This window comes from Lepidochelys kempii, chromosome 2, assembly GCF_965140285.1.
Source record: "Lepidochelys kempii isolate rLepKem1 chromosome 2, rLepKem1.hap1, whole genome shotgun sequence".
NCBI lineage: Eukaryota > Metazoa > Chordata > Testudines > Cheloniidae > Lepidochelys > Lepidochelys kempii.
Window position 1 is genome coordinate 44,096,345 of NC_136381.1, and position 17,102 is coordinate 44,113,446.

At 39.5% G+C, this 17,102-nt stretch overlaps 1 protein-coding gene across 2 annotated transcripts in view; it reads right to left on the bottom strand.

Moving 5' to 3' along the window:
- Nucleotides 1-5,717: 5,717 nt before the first annotated feature.
- Nucleotides 5,718-17,102, bottom strand: part of TMEM67 (transmembrane protein 67) — a 61,446-nt gene continuing 50,061 nt past the window's right edge. For both annotated transcript variants that reach the window (XM_073330575.1, XM_073330576.2), the window contains exons 21-28: nucleotides 16,907-17,047; nucleotides 16,324-16,404; nucleotides 14,891-15,007; nucleotides 13,332-13,448; nucleotides 13,116-13,220; nucleotides 11,584-11,686; nucleotides 9,435-9,577; nucleotides 5,718-8,447 (exon numbers count right to left, since the gene is read on the bottom strand). In XM_073330575.1, the coding sequence (XP_073186676.1) occupies nucleotides 8,367-8,447; nucleotides 9,435-9,577; nucleotides 11,584-11,686; nucleotides 13,116-13,220; nucleotides 13,332-13,448; nucleotides 14,891-15,007; nucleotides 16,324-16,404; nucleotides 16,907-17,047 (888 nt within the window). In that variant the 3' untranslated portion in view covers nucleotides 5,718-8,366. The remainder of the gene's footprint in view (nucleotides 8,448-9,434; nucleotides 9,578-11,583; nucleotides 11,687-13,115; nucleotides 13,221-13,331; nucleotides 13,449-14,890; nucleotides 15,008-16,323; nucleotides 16,405-16,906; nucleotides 17,048-17,102) is intronic.

A 17,102-nucleotide genomic window follows, 5' to 3' on the forward strand; every position in this document is an offset into this window, starting at 1 on the left:
CCGACGGGGTCCCGTAGTGACCCGAGGCCACAGAAGTCGCCCTCAAGCCTGGCCCCTGGGCCTGATGGTAGGCCCATGGGGTCCAGAAGGGCCACTGCACCAGCCCCTGCCACTGGGGAGGCCATAACATCATTGGCGCCGGTTGGGGTGCATCACTTCTCAAGCGGAGCCAGGAACAGTGCTGGGATCTAGAGCGGTACCAGCTCCACCTGAAGGTGTAGGATTCTGCCTCCAACTCAGAGGAGTACTCAGATTTGGACCAAGGCAGAGCAGAACCCGATGGTGCTGGAGATCGGTGCCGTGGCGAGGATGAGTGACAACCCATCATCGTGGACTTGCCCCTATATCTGATGGGGGGCAGTGCTGCCATCAGTGCTGTCATTGTCGGAGCCATCAACGTTGGTGCTGTGGTTGGTGCCAGGGCACGGGCAGTCACGGCAATCAGATCCCATGCTACTTCAAATGTGTCTGGTGTGGAGGGAAGATCGAGGTCTTCTCCCCCCAAGTACTCCGGCACCGGACTCGATGGCCCCCCTGTCATGGCTGGAGTTGACAGCTGTGGGATTTGAAGGTCAGGTTTGGGGTGTCTCAACACAGGATGCACCCCACTGGTGTGGTGTGCTGGCGAGCGGCCCATCTGCCTTCTTCTTCTTATGCGGGCCTCGGGACCAGGGAGAGATGCTGATGGTCCTTACTGGAGTCCTTCCTCAGTGCTGAGTGTTCCCACACCAATGCCGGCGTGCTGCGCAAAGAGGCTGCTGGTGCTGGTTCCGGGGCCAGCTGTGGGCGAAGTGCAGATTCCATTTGGAGGAGCTTCAGATGAGTGTCTCTCTCCTTCTTTGTTCTGGGCTTAAAGCCCCTGCAAATCTTGCACCTATCTGCCTGATGACCCTCCCCGAGGCATTTGAGGCAGGAGTCGTGCGGACCACCACATGGCATAGGCTTGAGGCACTTCTCACAGGGCTTAAAGCCCTGGGACTGAGGCATGCCCTGGTCCGGGGGAAAGGGAATCGGGGAAGATCCCCCAGCTAAGTACTATTCAACTAATTAACACTAATGGGTAACTATTTACAATAGAAAGAAAAGGAGTACTTGTGGCACCTTAGAGACTAACAAATTTATTTGAGCATAAGCTTTTGTGAGCTACAGCTAACTCACGAAAGCTTATGCTCAAATAAATTTGTTAGTCTCTACAATGCCACAAGTACTCCTTTTCTTTTTGTGGATACAGACTAACATGGCTGCTACTCTGAAACCTCTATTTACAACAACTATTCAAAGAAAGACCGCGAAGTAGGCATTTGCAACATGCAAGACTGGGCTGCTCCAACTACCGTCACTGGTGATAAGAAGGAACTGAGCAGGCGGCAGGTCACCAAGGACCTATGTACACTGTCATAAAGGTGCCACTCCCGGGAGCTCCACAGCTGACCCGATGGGTACTGCTAGAGGAAAAATCTTTCAACAATCGTGCACGCAGTGCATGCACACCTAATTGGAAGGGACATGAGCAAACACTAGGAGAAGAACAAGTAATCTTCAATTGATCCATCCCGTTGCCCATTCCCAGCTTCTGGCAAACAGAGGCTAGGGACACCATCCCTACCCATCCTGGCTAATAGCCATTGATGGACCTATCCTCCATGAATTTATCGAGTTGTTTTTTGAATCCTGTTACAGTCTTGGCCTTCACAACATTCTCTAGCAAGGAGTTCCACAGGTTGACTGTGCATTGTGTGAAGAAATACTTCCTTTTGTTTTAAACATACTGCCTTATTTAATTTGGTGACCCCTAGTTCTTATGTTATGCGAAGGAGTAAATAACACTTCCTTATTTACTTTCTCCACACCAGTCATGATTTTATAGACCTCAGTCATGTCCCCCCCTTAGTCGTTTCTTTTCCAAGCTGAAAAGCTGAAAGCTGAAAAGTCCCAGTCTTCTTAATCTCTCCTCATGTGGAAGCTGTTCCATGCCCCTAATAATTTTTGTTGCCCTTTTCTGAACCTTTTCCAATTCCAATGTATCTTTTTTGAGATGGGGCAACCAAATCTGCATGCACTCTTCAAGATGTGGGCGTACCATGGATTTGGATAGAGGCAATATGATATTTTCTGTTTTATTATCTATCCCTTTCTTAATGATTCCCAACATTGTTAGCTTTTTTGACTGCTGCAGAACATTGAGTGGATGTTTTCAGAGAACTATCCACAATGACTCCAAGATCTCTTTCTTAAATATTAACAGCTAATTTAGACCCTATCATTTTATATGTATAGTTGGGATTATGTTTTCTAAGGAGCATTACTTTGCATTTATCAACATGAATTTCATCTGCCATTTTGTTGCCAAATCATCCAGTTTTGTGGGATCCTTTTGTAGCTTTTCAGAGTCTGCTTTGGACTTAACTATCTTTAGTAGTTTTGTATCATCTGCAAATTTTGCCACCTCACTGTTTACCCCTTTTTCCACATCATTTATATATATGTTGAATAGGACTGGTTCCAATACAGACCTCTGGGGGACACCAATATTTACCTCTCTCCATTCTGAAAATTGACCATTTATTCCTACCCTTTATTTATTATCTTTTAACCAGTTACTGATCCATGAGAAGACCTTCCTCTTATTCCATGACAGCTTACTTTGCTTAAGAACCTTTGCTGAGGGACCTTGTCAAAGGCTTTCTGAAAATCTAAGTACACTAGATCCACTGGATCTCCCTTGTCCACATGCTTGTTGACCCCTTCAAAGAATTCTAGTAGATTGATGAGACATGATTTCCCTTCACAAAAACCATGTTGATTCTTCCCCAATACATTATGTTTATTTATGTGTCTGACAATTCTGTTCTTTACTATAGTTTCAACTAGTTTGTCTGATGTGTTGCAGAGCGGCCAAAACAGCAGCTGAGTGGTTTTGTTCATTTCTGTCAGGTACTTTTTAGCTGCTTCTGCTAGATAATTTCTAATCAGCCTCAGATGCTTTCTCCTATGGAGTTCCCCAGGGGTCAGATTTATAGACATTGTTCATGTGAGTCAAATCACTAGGAGAAGTGATAGGGCAGGAGGATCTCAGTGTCAACAATATGTGAAGGCGTAATCTACATTACTGTCTCACCCAGTCACAGATGATTAAGATGTGGACAAGAGATAGCTTGTTGAAGGTCCACCTGGATACAATAGAGATATTTTTCTTAGGGGAATGGAAATACATTTCATTTGTTGGTGATGACCCTATCTATGCAGGCAGGCAAAAGGGTGGGTAACTAGGGGCTAATTTTAGTCCATGGCTTAATTATGAAAATTAAGTTTTCAGTAGCAATCAGGAATCATTCTTCTATCTTTCCAGTATTTCGAAGCTGCAGCTTTTCCTGAGGACAGTGATCTCACCAGTCCTTTGTGACCCACAGACTGACTTGCTGTACTGTGCTTTACTTGGAACAACCTTCTATCCCAGAACATAGTAGCACTACTGCTCAAAGGCCTGTGCCTGAAAGAACTGGTGGCACCCAGGCTCTGAGACAGACACTCTCTGTAGTTCAGCAAGCGTATGCAAAATCTTAGTATCATTATTTAAGCCAGCAGCATCAGAACTGACTATATATAAGGAATTTAGTTGGGATTTTTTTTCCATTCATTCTTCCCTTTTGATGTATGTAAAAAAAATCTAGACTTTTCCTTTTTACTGTTTTCTAGTATTTATATATGGATTTTAATTTTCCTTTCCGCACATTCAGTCCCTTTTCTAAAAGGTATTGGGGCATATAACCTAGTCATTGTATGTTTTTACTTTATATTGACTTTTTAGCACTGTTATCATAGGGCACTGGCACCCAGCAATAAACTAGTTCATCCAGCAGGTGTGGTGACACACAATATAGCAGAGCAGCCATTCTGCTATCCACTCACTATCTACAAAGCCCAGTTCCCATGATGCACCTATGAAAGACCTTCCGCAGGTTGAGGGACAAGGATGATACACAGAGGCAGCATTCCTCTCCTGTAGATCAGTTCCTCTCAAGTTCCTTGAAGTAGGAGGAATGATACAACCCTCAATCATCATGATATAACAATGATCATGTACCAAAAAATCCCCAAATCCTTAAAAATTCCCTTACTCCTCAGAGAGACAAGTACAATGGAAAGATAGAAATATCATATGATTTATTATAAAACGTTTACAAGCATAAAGTAGAAATCAACTAACTGAATATGAAAAAGATCCACTACAATTAATTAGTAAAAATATGTAATTGGGAAATTCAATCAAAAAGTGTTATTTCTTGAACAAATGTCCACCAAAATGAGAACCAAGTGCAACCGATGCTTTTCACATAGCCATTATAAAGCAGGTATGAAAGAAAAATTCAACTGTCTAACGAAGGTTTCATCATCTGCAATTATTTCATAACTGTCTCTCTCAGATGAAACCACATAAAGTGGGTGAGGTAACATCTTTTATTGGACCAGCTTCTGTTGGTGACAGAGACAAGCTTTTGAGCTTACACAGAGCTCTTTCAACTTGGTAGCTGTAGTACCCTCTTTCTTACCGAGATGCCCAGAAAAAGAAAATACACAGGAGGAGAGATATTTAACTAACTCGGAAAGAGCATTTTTGTATTTACTCAGAATTTGTTTTTAACAAGTGAAATCCCTCCAAACTGTAAGGATTCCAAAGCTTTTGTGTGCTCTTCCCAAAAGTTGTATGCAGTGTTGTTGTAGCCATGTTGGTTTCATAATATTAGAGAGACAAGGTGGATGAGGTAATATCTTTTACTGGACCAAAAGTGGTATTTAAGTTACCAGTGTCTGCTGTGAATTCAGTCTCAAAATTAACAAAGAATGAGTGGAAGCTGCTTTTCACAGAGGAACTGACCACTTAGGAACAGTGAAAGGGAAAAGCTTATTTCCTATTTAAAGAGAGGTGTTCAGGTCAAAACTGAGCTGTGGATAGAACCCCCATCCATCCCCTCACATAGGCAAGTTTTCTTTGAACAGCTCCTTAACCTGGTCACTGAGAGCCAATTACAGAAATAAAAATGCTAGGTAACATCCATTCAAGGACAGTATTGATGGTTCTACTAGGACCTAATGACTCTCTTAAATCTAAAGTTACTAAAATTACTATATAATGTGGTAGAAATTGTGAAAAATATGCTAAAAAGTAAAAAGGAGGGCTAATTTTCAAACCAAATTTATAATATAACACATACCAGAACTTCAGAAGTTATATAGAAAGCTAACTTTATTGTAAGCAAATTTACACTGTGAGAGCATACTTTTTAGATGCTTCATTAGCACCTGACTTGTGACTATTGTGTGATACACACAAACACTGTTATGCAGTACCTCTCCACTGAATTATTTCCAGACTATACTAATGTAATAAATCTTAATTGATTAAGCTTACTAAGTACAAATTAAGAGGAGGTATAATTGAATTGACTCAAGTAAGCAATAAATCAAAGTATTTTTGAGAAGGTATGTTTAAAGAGCGGTTCTACTCTGAAAAGTAACTATATAAAAACAGGTTTCAGAGTAGCAGCTGTGTTAGTCTGTATTCACAAAAAGAAAAGGAGTACATAGTGGCACCTTTAGAGACTAACCAATTTATTTGAGCATAAGCTTTCGTGAGCTAGAGCTCACTTCATCGTATGCATCCGATGAAGTAAGCTGTAGCTCATGAAAGCTTATGCTCAAATAAATTGGTTAGTCTCTAAGGTGCCACTAGTACTCCTTTTCTTTTTATATAAAAACAGCACTTTCTTATACAACAGATCTGCACTGCATGCATTCAAGGTCTATTTGCTCATTTTAGTGACAAAAATTAGTTCCTAGAGCTTTTCACGCCTGTTAGCCTGTGGTTGGTCTTGCGTTAGTCAAGACTCAGTGAGCTACCATCTTGTACAAGACCCTCTTGTACCTCAGCAACAGAATTGTTTATTAAGATCTGCTAAGTTATATATGTGCAAAGGCATTCAAGGCAATGGGGCTGCACAGGTCTCATGAGGGCATAAATTTGGATTGCAGAATTTTTATTACTGGCCATGATGCATAAGATGGCAAAAGGCTCAGTTTGCAGAGTTGGAAGTTATAAAGATTTTTTTTCTACTTTTCAGTGGAGCACATTTCATAAAGAAATTATTGAGAGACACCACCGCAGAACACTACAATGTCATTTATACAGCCACTATTCAGAGGAGAACCATGCTTTAAAACTATCATAACAACAATAACAACAAACCAAGCTACAGTGAGCCCTAGTTACTGTACCTGATTTCCAGGCTTTGGCCTCCAATTTGTCCACACCAGCACACACAGTTTTGTCAATTAACACTTGTTCACACAGGTATTGGAATTTTTGCACTGAAAACTCTTTACGACAAAACATGCCGAACAAAGTACTGTGCGTACATATACAGTATTAGTATCAGTTATCTGTGTGAACAGGTGTTAGTGCACAGAAGGTGTGTATGGAGATACAGTCTTGTGATAAGCTGCATGTGAATAAATGGATGCCCTGCTGAAAGTCTGACCCTCAAATTATGCTATCTAACTCCACCGTGACCTCAGGAGAGTCAGAACATTTTACCAGGTTTCAGAGTAGCAGTCGTGTTAGTCTGTATTCGCAAAAAGAAAAGGAGTACTTGTGGCACCTTAGAGACTAACAAATGTATCAAGCTTATGCTCAAATAAATTTGTTAGTCTCTAAGGTGCCACAAGTCCTCCTTTTCTTTTTGCGAACATTTTACCAGTTAATGGTAACTATTCTGAATTAGCAAGCAGCATTTGTTTTTGCAAACCAAAAGTAAGCATACCGGATCTATAATGGCTTTGAGACTTAAATCTATGGTAACCACAGCTTAAAGACATGATATGGCACCATAATAGCCATCTTCCTCTTTATGTAGGTAAGAAGAATCTCAAATAAAATACCTCTATAAGGTATGTTGGCCCTGGGTCAGATAAGCACATTTAAAATTAAACATCTGCTTAAGTCCCATTGTCTTAAATGGTACTAAAGTGCTATTCTTAAATAGAGATGCTTTTCTGAACTTGGATCTTTATGTTTTTTTCAGATGCATGTTCCCTGCTGAATTATCTTAAGACAAGTAGCGTGGCTATGAAACTGTGATACCATGCAGTGGAATAATCATTTACTAAAAAACAAATGTTATTCTAAAACACACTGGCAGGGAGACTTTTCAAAGGCACAACTGGGGATTAGGCACTCACCTGCCCCTTTAGCCTTTGAAAATCTCCCTGAACCTTTAGTAAGCAGCATTTTAACAACTATTCAGCTGATTACATTCCAATGGCTGAAGTAGTTTATGTGGGATATGGTCACTATGTTAAATCGTGAGGGAATGATGTCAGAAAATGAGATAATTGGGGAATATATTAAAACAATAATATAAGAATAGGCACTTGCACAGTCCTTTCCATCCACAGAGCATCTCAAAGCAGTTAAAAAAAGATAAGTATCAGTGCCCCAATTTCACGGCTATGAAAACATGCACAGAGCAGTTAAGTGACCTGCTGAAGGTAACATTAATTCCACAAAAGATCAGGAACACAATCAAGGCCTCCTGCATCTCCATCCTTTGCCCTATTCACTGGGCCACACAGCTCTATGGTTGTGAGACTACCAAACGTTCAAACACACATGTGCTGTTATGTGCAATCAGTGCAGAAAGAAAAAAAAAAGCAATACTGCCCCAATGATACATTAGACAAACCCAAAGGATGGGCTAAAGCGGATCAAATCACATCAGCAATCACACAGTTTAAACTTTCACATTGAAGTTGTTTTAGATAAGTGAGAAAGATTCAACTACTTAGTCTCAAAGGTCTTCTAAGTATTTGTTTAAATAGTAGTTAGGAATTCAGGGCAGATCCCCATTTGTGGTGAACCTGAAATACATTTGATGAATATTGTATTTCATAGTAAATTCTGAAAATAAGGGATAATTTCTTTAAGCTATTTTGGAAACATGTATATATGAGGAAAACTATGACCCCAGTCAGCAACAGAAGCACTGAAATTATCTCCTTAAAAAGAAATGGCATATACCCTCACTGAAGGCAATACATGGATTTTATCTTGTGTTAATTACAGTACTCAGCTTGATTTCTGACTGACTTGGTGTCACGTACCATTTGTTTCAAGACATTTGGTTTACTATTCACAACACAAACATCTGAAAGTTATACAAAAACAAAACTTTCTAGCACACAAAATAAAAAGAAATCGAAGTCAAAAGATTTACATTAATATTTACATAGCACCGCAGACTAATCTGTAGCTCAGGACGGCTTCATTCCATGATCAGCTCCTCTACAAAGTATTTCAACTTTTGAGTCAACTAAATAAGAAATCTTTCATCCACCAAGGTTTTGGATGCCAAATTCTTCTGCCCAGCAGTATTACGAATAAACCTAAAAATCTAAAAATAATATTAAACAAGTTTCATAACAATGGAAAAATATTTTAAATAATTCTGTTTCTGTACATGATACAAAATAATTAATCAATTATGTACTCTGTCAAATGTTTGGACTTTCCACAACAGTATACCTTCATTAGACAGGCTCCTATACTAACACTAGGCTTTTTTATTTAGGAATCAAATGTTAAATGACAGATATTAGCAGCCCTCAACACTTAAGAGGCTGAGCTGAGGACCTCTAAAAACCTGTAAACTATGATCATGATAATGGTAATAACATATTACCTGGATTGTTTGTGTGTCACACTAATGATACTGTAATACAAGATGTTTTCCAAGGGTGAAGAATCAAGCAATTTGTTATGTCCAAAATACAAATCCTTTAATTATATTTGTAGCATCCCTTCCCTTCTGAGGAAAAGACTGAACTCTCCAAATATTTATATTTCTACTTATTACATCAGAACTTTCGAGTCATATCTTAAACAGTTTATATTCCAAAAATTTTTACTACTGGTGACATTTACAAACATGATCAAGTTGATCACATATGGAATTGTGTGAAGGAGAAAGGGGAAGAAACTACATCTTAATGGAAATACATTCATTTTGGTGGAGACTTCCAAAAGGGGCCTAAGAGGGTTAGGTGCTCTGCTCATTAGATTTCAATGGGATTTGGGCACTTAACTCCCTTAGGCTCCTTTGCAAGTCCCAGCATTAGCTATTCTGGGACTCTGATTAATTTTCACTGCTCTGTGTATTTTCTTTTGAGTGCTATTATTTGTGTCCTATACATACATGGTGCATAAAAAAGCAGTGTAATTTTTTTTTGGTTCATAAGTCTTTTCTTATTTTAGGAGAAAATCCAGTATTTTTTAAAATAGTTTGTTAGTATAGTTTTCTCTGAGCACACCCTATTAAATACAGAAATTAGATAAACTACCTTATTTTTAAAATATTTAAAATTTAAAAATGTAAATTTACCTCCTGTTGCAAATATGTAAGAACAGCTGCTAGGACAAAACTTTGGGAAGCCAAATCCACAACAGAGAAAAACAGTATATCGAAGATGAGAAGTGTGGCCTCATTGCCATAAAAGAGAACATCACTGAAAGAATGTCCTTCATCTATAGAAAGAAAATAACTTGTTGCAAAAAAATATAAATTAAATCTGAATAACTTGTGAAGTTCCCTAATACAGGTCAGCATACTTAAGATTACAAGATCATTGATAAAACAATAATGGAAATTTAGGACAAGGAAATACACCACAGAAGCATAATCATGATACTGGTCTCAACCAAAAACAACATAACTTTTAAATATAATCTACAATATAGCTTTTCTGACAAAGTGCCAGATTTTCAAAAACAGGTGTGCAACATTCACAACTGCATTCATATACCTACATGCACCTAAATCTGAAAGTTTGAACCAGACTGATGGTAAATTTAGCCATTTTTATGTCATATGCACCTCTGAGTTCCTTGTCACTAACATCTTGAGCAAGCGATGACTCTGGCCCTGATTCAGCAAAGTAATTAGATGTGCTTAAATGCTTTGCTAATTCAGGGCCTCAGTAACAGGAGGTCTTTAGTTATGTCTCCTCATTTGGTTTTCAGGACAGAGTAATCCCTTTGTTTTAATATAGCGTGTTTTCAAGTTCAGATCACTTATCCCCTTCTGTGTCTTTTATCAATACGTAACATTCCCTACAGAGAAACATGAATTTATACACAATAATAATAATAGCAAAGAAAAAGAAACAATATTAAAATACCAGAAAATATTTTGACCAGGAAGCATAAAAACAAGAAACAGATCTACTTGAATATAAGTAATTGGAGAAGAGAATTCTCCCCCAATTTTTCCACAGCTTCAGAGATGCATGTGTCTAATCTGGTTTCCTAATGGTTAACCAATTTCCATACATTTTAAGGTAAATATCTCCTAACTGTGGCTTGGCACATTTCATGGAGTCTCTTAACTCCATTTTATTCTCTCAAGAGCTAGCCCAAAAAGGCCCAAACCCAACTTACACGGGCTGCGGTTCGCATCCCAACCTCCTCTGTCATTTTGTTCTCCTACGTAGTAAAATTCAACTGTTCATTTCATCTTTAAACTATCACACAGCTGCAGATTCCAGATATAGCACAGGCTCCACAAAATACAGGTAATACAATACTGATCTGATCGCCATATGTAGTGATGTGTGGTTATCCCTATATTATGTAAGTTAAATGGGGGAACACATTAAGTCTCTCTGCTCTAGTTTAATGGATGCAGTGCAGGATTTATCAACAAGTGCAGCTGAAATCCTGGAATTTCCCCTGTTCTCCTAAAACTGGTTCCTCTTGTGCCCCCTAAGAAAAGTTACTGCTCATTAAATGTAGTTCAAGTGTGGCCTTGTGCATCTGTGAGATACAAACTCTTGACACCACATGAACTTTCTAGAAAGCAGTGTTGGGGTGCACAAGTGTGGTTTCCCAGAATTGAGTATTTGGAGGAGAGGCTATAAAAAAAGCTGTGCAGACTCAACCTCCTCATTTCCTTCCACTAAACCATGGAGACCTAGGGAAACAGAACTCCGAGAAAGGTGGGAAGGTGAGTGGATATTGTGAATATGCAGAGGCAAGAGTCTCAAATCATGATAGTTCCTGATGAGTAACCTTCAGAAAATGGCTTCTGCGAATTCCCCACTTCAGGCAGTTTAACAAGCAATACCATCACTAACTATGCCAAGAGGCATTCTAATTAAACAAGGACTGATGGCCAGCTGCTTGGCCTGTCCTCCCCACACAATGTGAGTATCAGTCCTCGATGCCAAGTCATAAAGAGTACTGTGTAAACATGTACACAGCTCCAGGTAGCAACCCTTCAGATACCCAAGACTGAAACGTTACAAAGGCATGCCATTGAAGAACAACCCTCATGACCCAAGGTACTGTCACCCTGGCTAATGCATAGCAGGTGTCTCCCATACCCTCACAGTTCTCATTGTCACACCTCTCTGTTGGAAACTCCAATTTAGAGTGTGAACCCCAAGACCAGGAAATTACATTTTATTTGTCTGAATATCACCCTGCACATGTATAGTGAAATAAATATTAAGTCAAAGAGATCAAGCTGATACCATTGTAAAAGATACTTTTTTCCATTGGTTCCATGAACTCCATGCCAATAATTCGTTCAAGCAGCAACTTGTCCTTTACAATATAATCCATATCCTTATGAACCTACAAGAGGAAAAAACAAAAAAAACCCTCTAATACTTAGCTCTGGGATCCTCAGGGTAAATAATGCTAGAAGTGCACTTTACAAAAGGTGGAGTATAACTACTTAAAATAGCAGTATGAATTAAAAGACCACTGTCCATTCTGTTTACTCCTGAGGGAATTCTGAGACAAAAAATTAAAAATTCTGCAGACAATATTTTAAAATTCTGCAAATTTTATTTGTCAATAAATAGATGTGGAGGCTCCAGCTTAGCCACGGGGAGCACAAGCCACTGGCTGCACGGAGGTGGGAGATCACCCTGCAGCTCACTCCCGGGACACCAACTTAGTGGTGAGGCTGCACCTGACTCTGACACAGCGCATGGGCCAGGACTGCCCCAGTCTGTACTGGAACCTCCATATTTATTGCCTCAAGAGTAGCAGGTGAAGCAACTCACCAGGGTGAGCAAAACTGTGCCAAGAACACCAGGTGTGGGCAGCCAGGCTCAGTAGGGCAGGATCCAAGTGTGCAGGGACTTCGTGTGGGGGGATCCAGGTGTGGGTGAGAGGGTTCTATGTGGGTCAATCTGGGTGTGGGCAGCTCAGTGGTGGGAGGGATCCGGATGCAGGAGGGTTGGGCAGACAGGGGAGCAGCACCCCATATAGCGATTCCTCCCCACACAGCTGAGGAGTGATGGGGCCAGGAAGCAGGGGAGAGGTGCAGAGCCAGAGTAGGTTTCTGGGGGTAGGTCTGACCCGGCCCCGGCCTGGCTGCTCCATGCAGGGGAAGTGTCCTTCTCCCCCACCCCCAGCCTCGCTGGGACTAACAGCTGAGCCCGGCTCAGGGTATGACCCCCTGGCCGGGGTGAGGCTGGTGAGGGCTGGGTACAGGAGTATGGGGCTCTGGGGGTGGGGGTGGTCTGGACACAGGGGGGGGGGGGGGGGGGCTCGGCGGGGTGGGTGTTTGGGTGCAGGGGACTCAGCGGGGGAGTCTGGATATTGGGGGTTCTGGATGCATTGGGGGTGGGTCTGACCTGGCACTGGCTGGGGTTTCCCCAGCCCCACCACAGTGATTTACCTCTCTCCGTTGCTTGCTTCGAGGGGCGCGTGACTGCTCTTGTAGCTTCCCTTTGCTTCCCCGCCAGAAAGTCATTTTTTTGGGGCGAAGCAAAGAAATCTGCATGGGGCAAGAATTCTGCCCCCAGGAGTATCTGTTATACAATGAATTCATACTATCAAGGGAATTGATGTAAGTGAAAAGTGTGTTGGCATTACTGGGCAGTACACTTATTTTTTGTCTCCTGCGAAGTAGTATTGTAGTAACAATACAACCTCCATTGACCAGTCTCTAACTTTATATCCCAAAAGGTAAATCACAATCGCTCATCTCTCACTCAATCTCTCACTCTCTCATTCTATTTAGCCTTATAAATAAAGTCTGTATACATACATGGTCAATAAAGGAGCCAAGAAATTTGTTCATTGTATGGTATGCCTTAGTACTCTGTTCAAAAGTAGTTGCAGATGAATCTAAAAGTCTAGCAGGACCATGTTTCTGAAAAATATTATGATGTGAAAATTAATTTAAAGACTGCACACATCCTTGGTCGGTCAGGTTTTAAATATAAACATAGCAAAATGCCAGTGTTAAAAATATCAGACATACCCTTGTTAGGGTTTCATGAATCCTATCATACTGCTGTCTCATCTTGTTTGAAATGGAAATCCGAAATGTCTGGCCATCTGTGTTGGGTAATAAGCCTCTTTGACTACACAAATTTTCCTGCACAATTGAAACATAAAATAGCATAAAAGAAATGGAAATATGTATGTACAAACCAGTTAGATACTATTGTTTTGATATGGCAGCTGCTTTTAGACTCTCTTAGACCTCTGTAAAGAGGTGTCTATTAAGAGACCTTCATAAAGAGGCAAATCTGAAAAACACTTGTACAGAAAACAGTTTATTCTGTCTGCATTCTTCAATTCCAAATCCAGCTTTCTTTGCTTCTCTGCAGAAAAATGACTCATGCAAGTACAGAAGGTTAGATATATCTGAATATTTGAATCTTTGGCACTAAGTCTATGACAGCAAAAGTATTTTAGGACAAGAACCCCGATACCAGTTGTTGTGAGGATATTTTCTACTTTAGACCAGCACACAGTTTGTTAGTTTTAGAACATCTTTGATCTTCACACACACTCTTCATTTATTGTTAGGAAGCAGGAGAATACAATTCTTCCTTCTCTCCATAAAAGAAGAACTGAATAAATTGTAAGAGTTGGTCCCGGAATAGCCATCGCTTATTAGTTCTTCTAATTTGTTTGTTCTCTCCTTATTCAGTTCTTTTCCCTTATTTTTTGCTTTCCCTCACCCTCCTCCTTTAAGTTCCGAATTCTTTCCATCTTTTTCTTTGTTCCTACTTAAAAAACAAACCCAAAAAACCTAACTGCAAAGGAGGAAAGACTGATGTTTCAAAAACTGATGTTCCCACAGAATGAAAATGCTTCTCTCTAAATTACTTTAAATTAAGCTACTAAAGGAAAAGTGGGGAGGGGAGAATCAATTTAAAGGGAACTTTTTAAGGATAAAAAACTACATTTCAAAATTAAGTTTTTCCTTATCTTATTTACTAGAACGTCAAAGTTCTTTGTATCTTTATGATACTCACCTTTTCTCCCTACTTCATCCTGCAGTGATGCTGGAAAACTGAAATTTAATGACAAGTCACTAATATCACATTAACTTCACTGCAGGATTAAGCAGACACTTATGATGAGTGTGAAAACGTCTCTTCAAGCCGATTTCTCCAATAAATTAGTATTGCCACCAGAGAGCTGCATTTGGAATTGAAGAATGCAGTCAGAATAAACTGTTTTCTGTACAAGTGTTTTTCAGATTTGCCTCTTTATGAAAGTCTCTTAACAGAAACCTCTTTACAGAGGGCTAAGAGTATACAAGCAGCTGCAGTATCAAAACAATACTATCTAACTACATGAGAAAAAAAATCATATTTTAGAAAGACAGAATTTTCAGTAACCCAAGGAATCAGTCTTCGAAGTAGAAGAACGAATAAGCGACTGCTATTTCAGGACCAACTCTTACATAAGGAGAGAACAAACTCAGAGCTGGCATACAACTGTGCACCTGTTATGCACCAAACTCTCTACATTCAGTTACAAAAAGGGAATCAAAAGATGTATATTTGTATTTCCTTTGCATACCGCTTCTCTCTTTAGGTTCATATTCATTTCTTCCATATTGGTATCTGCGTGTCCATGCACAGACCGACCATGGATATAATACCCAAAGCATCTGTGTGACAAGAGAAATACTGAAATCTAAAAAACAAAAAGGAAAAAAATAGTTTATTTAATACATGGAATCAAAACTAAAAAATTACTAATGGAGACCAGCAGAGCCAGCTCTACTACTTGGATAAAATAGGTCCTAAAATACCAAAATGTGTGTGTCAGAAAAATATTTAGTAACAATTTATGTGCAATACATACAATTCAATTTACCTAGGTCCACAAAACCCCTCTTGCTAGTCCTAGGGTTCAGATTATTAACAGCCTGTGTCACTAGCTGTTCTCCTGAGTAGAAAAATCTAAGTCAAGGACTCTGGAAAAAACAAATAAACTATAGCTTTTATCCTAATAAAAAAAATTCAAAAGGCATTCAGTGAACTAGAATAAATGAGTTCAATGGTTTCAGTTTAACTCCTAGCAAGCTATATATAACAGAAATCTACTTAGTAAGGAACATCACTTGTCTGTCATACTAATATGACTTCTTAAAGCTATCTGGGTCACCTCCATGCAGTAGACTTTAGTTTAGCTCTCCAGCCTAACTTACACAACAGACGTGGGTTCAGGTCTTTAACTACACAGGGTAACAAAATCCAGAAGCTTTGTGGAAGTGATAGGTTTAGCCCGGGAGGGCTCAAACAGAAAAAATGCTGAATGATATTCAAAAGCCACACTTTTTCTGGTCAAATATATGAGCTGTACTGACTGGTTCTGGTTGTGTTCTACCTTGGTTGATAAGAGAATAGCTACTAAGTCTCAACGGTGGGAATTTAAACTGGAAGAAATCTGGGGTGGATCCAGACAGCAATCAGTAAGTAGGGTTACAAGAGAAAGATTACATCAGTAGGGGGTATTTAAATTAGAGTAAAGGAAATCAATGGATAACCAAAAGCAAATAGAAACTGTAACCATGAACATATTAAAACAGAGAAGCTTCTAAGAGGAAAAAGCTCTATAATACAAACAAATAGAAAGGCCTACAAGAAATGGACTGCATGCCTTACTTCTGTCCTGATTTGTTATTGCTTCATTCTCAAGTAAAAGCATGAAGAAATAGTCATATGCCTATTTGGAGTTACATGCCTGAAACCCTGTATGACGTTTATGACAGTTTACTCTTTCAAACCTAACCCATATTACAGGCAATCTGAAGCCTTCTTGTACACCACAGCAAGAACCCCAAGCCTGCTGAGGACACACACAATGGTAAAGAACATTAGCTTTGGATATTAGCTAGTACAACATTATATTTAAAGCTAAAAAAAAATGGAACCTCTTAATAACTTCTAATATATTAATCCATTTAAAAAAATAGCAATTGCAGTGATGAAATCAAAATTACTTACATTGCTCATAGAGCACAAATCAACAAATTGTCTTATCTTATCTTCTACAAATCTCTCATAAAATACAGCAAAGAATATGATCTGAAACAAACCAGATTTTTATTTATTAGTGCATCAGCTTTGACTTTCTTTTCTCAACTATAGTACAGCTAGCTTAAAATGTAGCTGTCCCAAAAGACAAACTGCAGGAATTGTCAGCTTCACATTGGGCTCAGTAAAACCTTGCTTCCCTTTCTGAGTCTCTCCTCCTTGGAGGAGAGTTTCAGCAATCACTTTAAAAGCTTGGTTTAAAATTTGAAGACGCTCCATGACTATTTAAAAACAAAATAAAGCAGATAAGGGAATACTTCTTAGACAGGAAATTCAAGATGGTGACTGAAAGGCAAGATTTTATGGAAGCCATGGGACCCCTTGTGACTTGGACAAATTGATGACATGTTAAGTAAGCTATACGTCCTGATTCAGCAAAACACTTAAACAGACACTTAAAGGGATAGGGAAGTTATTGATGTCCTTCAAGTTAAGTGATTTGGTCAACTAGGGCCATAATGATGATTCAGAGTTACATATGCCAGAGCTATACCTGTAACATGGCAATGACTAGCCAGAGGACAGTAGACACACCAAATCTCAGAATGCGACTCCAGGGAGCTATGTAACTCTCACTGCTTCTTGTAAGACTTGTAGAAGAATCCATTAATGCCAGGTTTGAAAATCCAACAACCTGAAGAGAGATTAAAGAAAAAGCTTATTCTTAAATCAGACACCTATACATAATA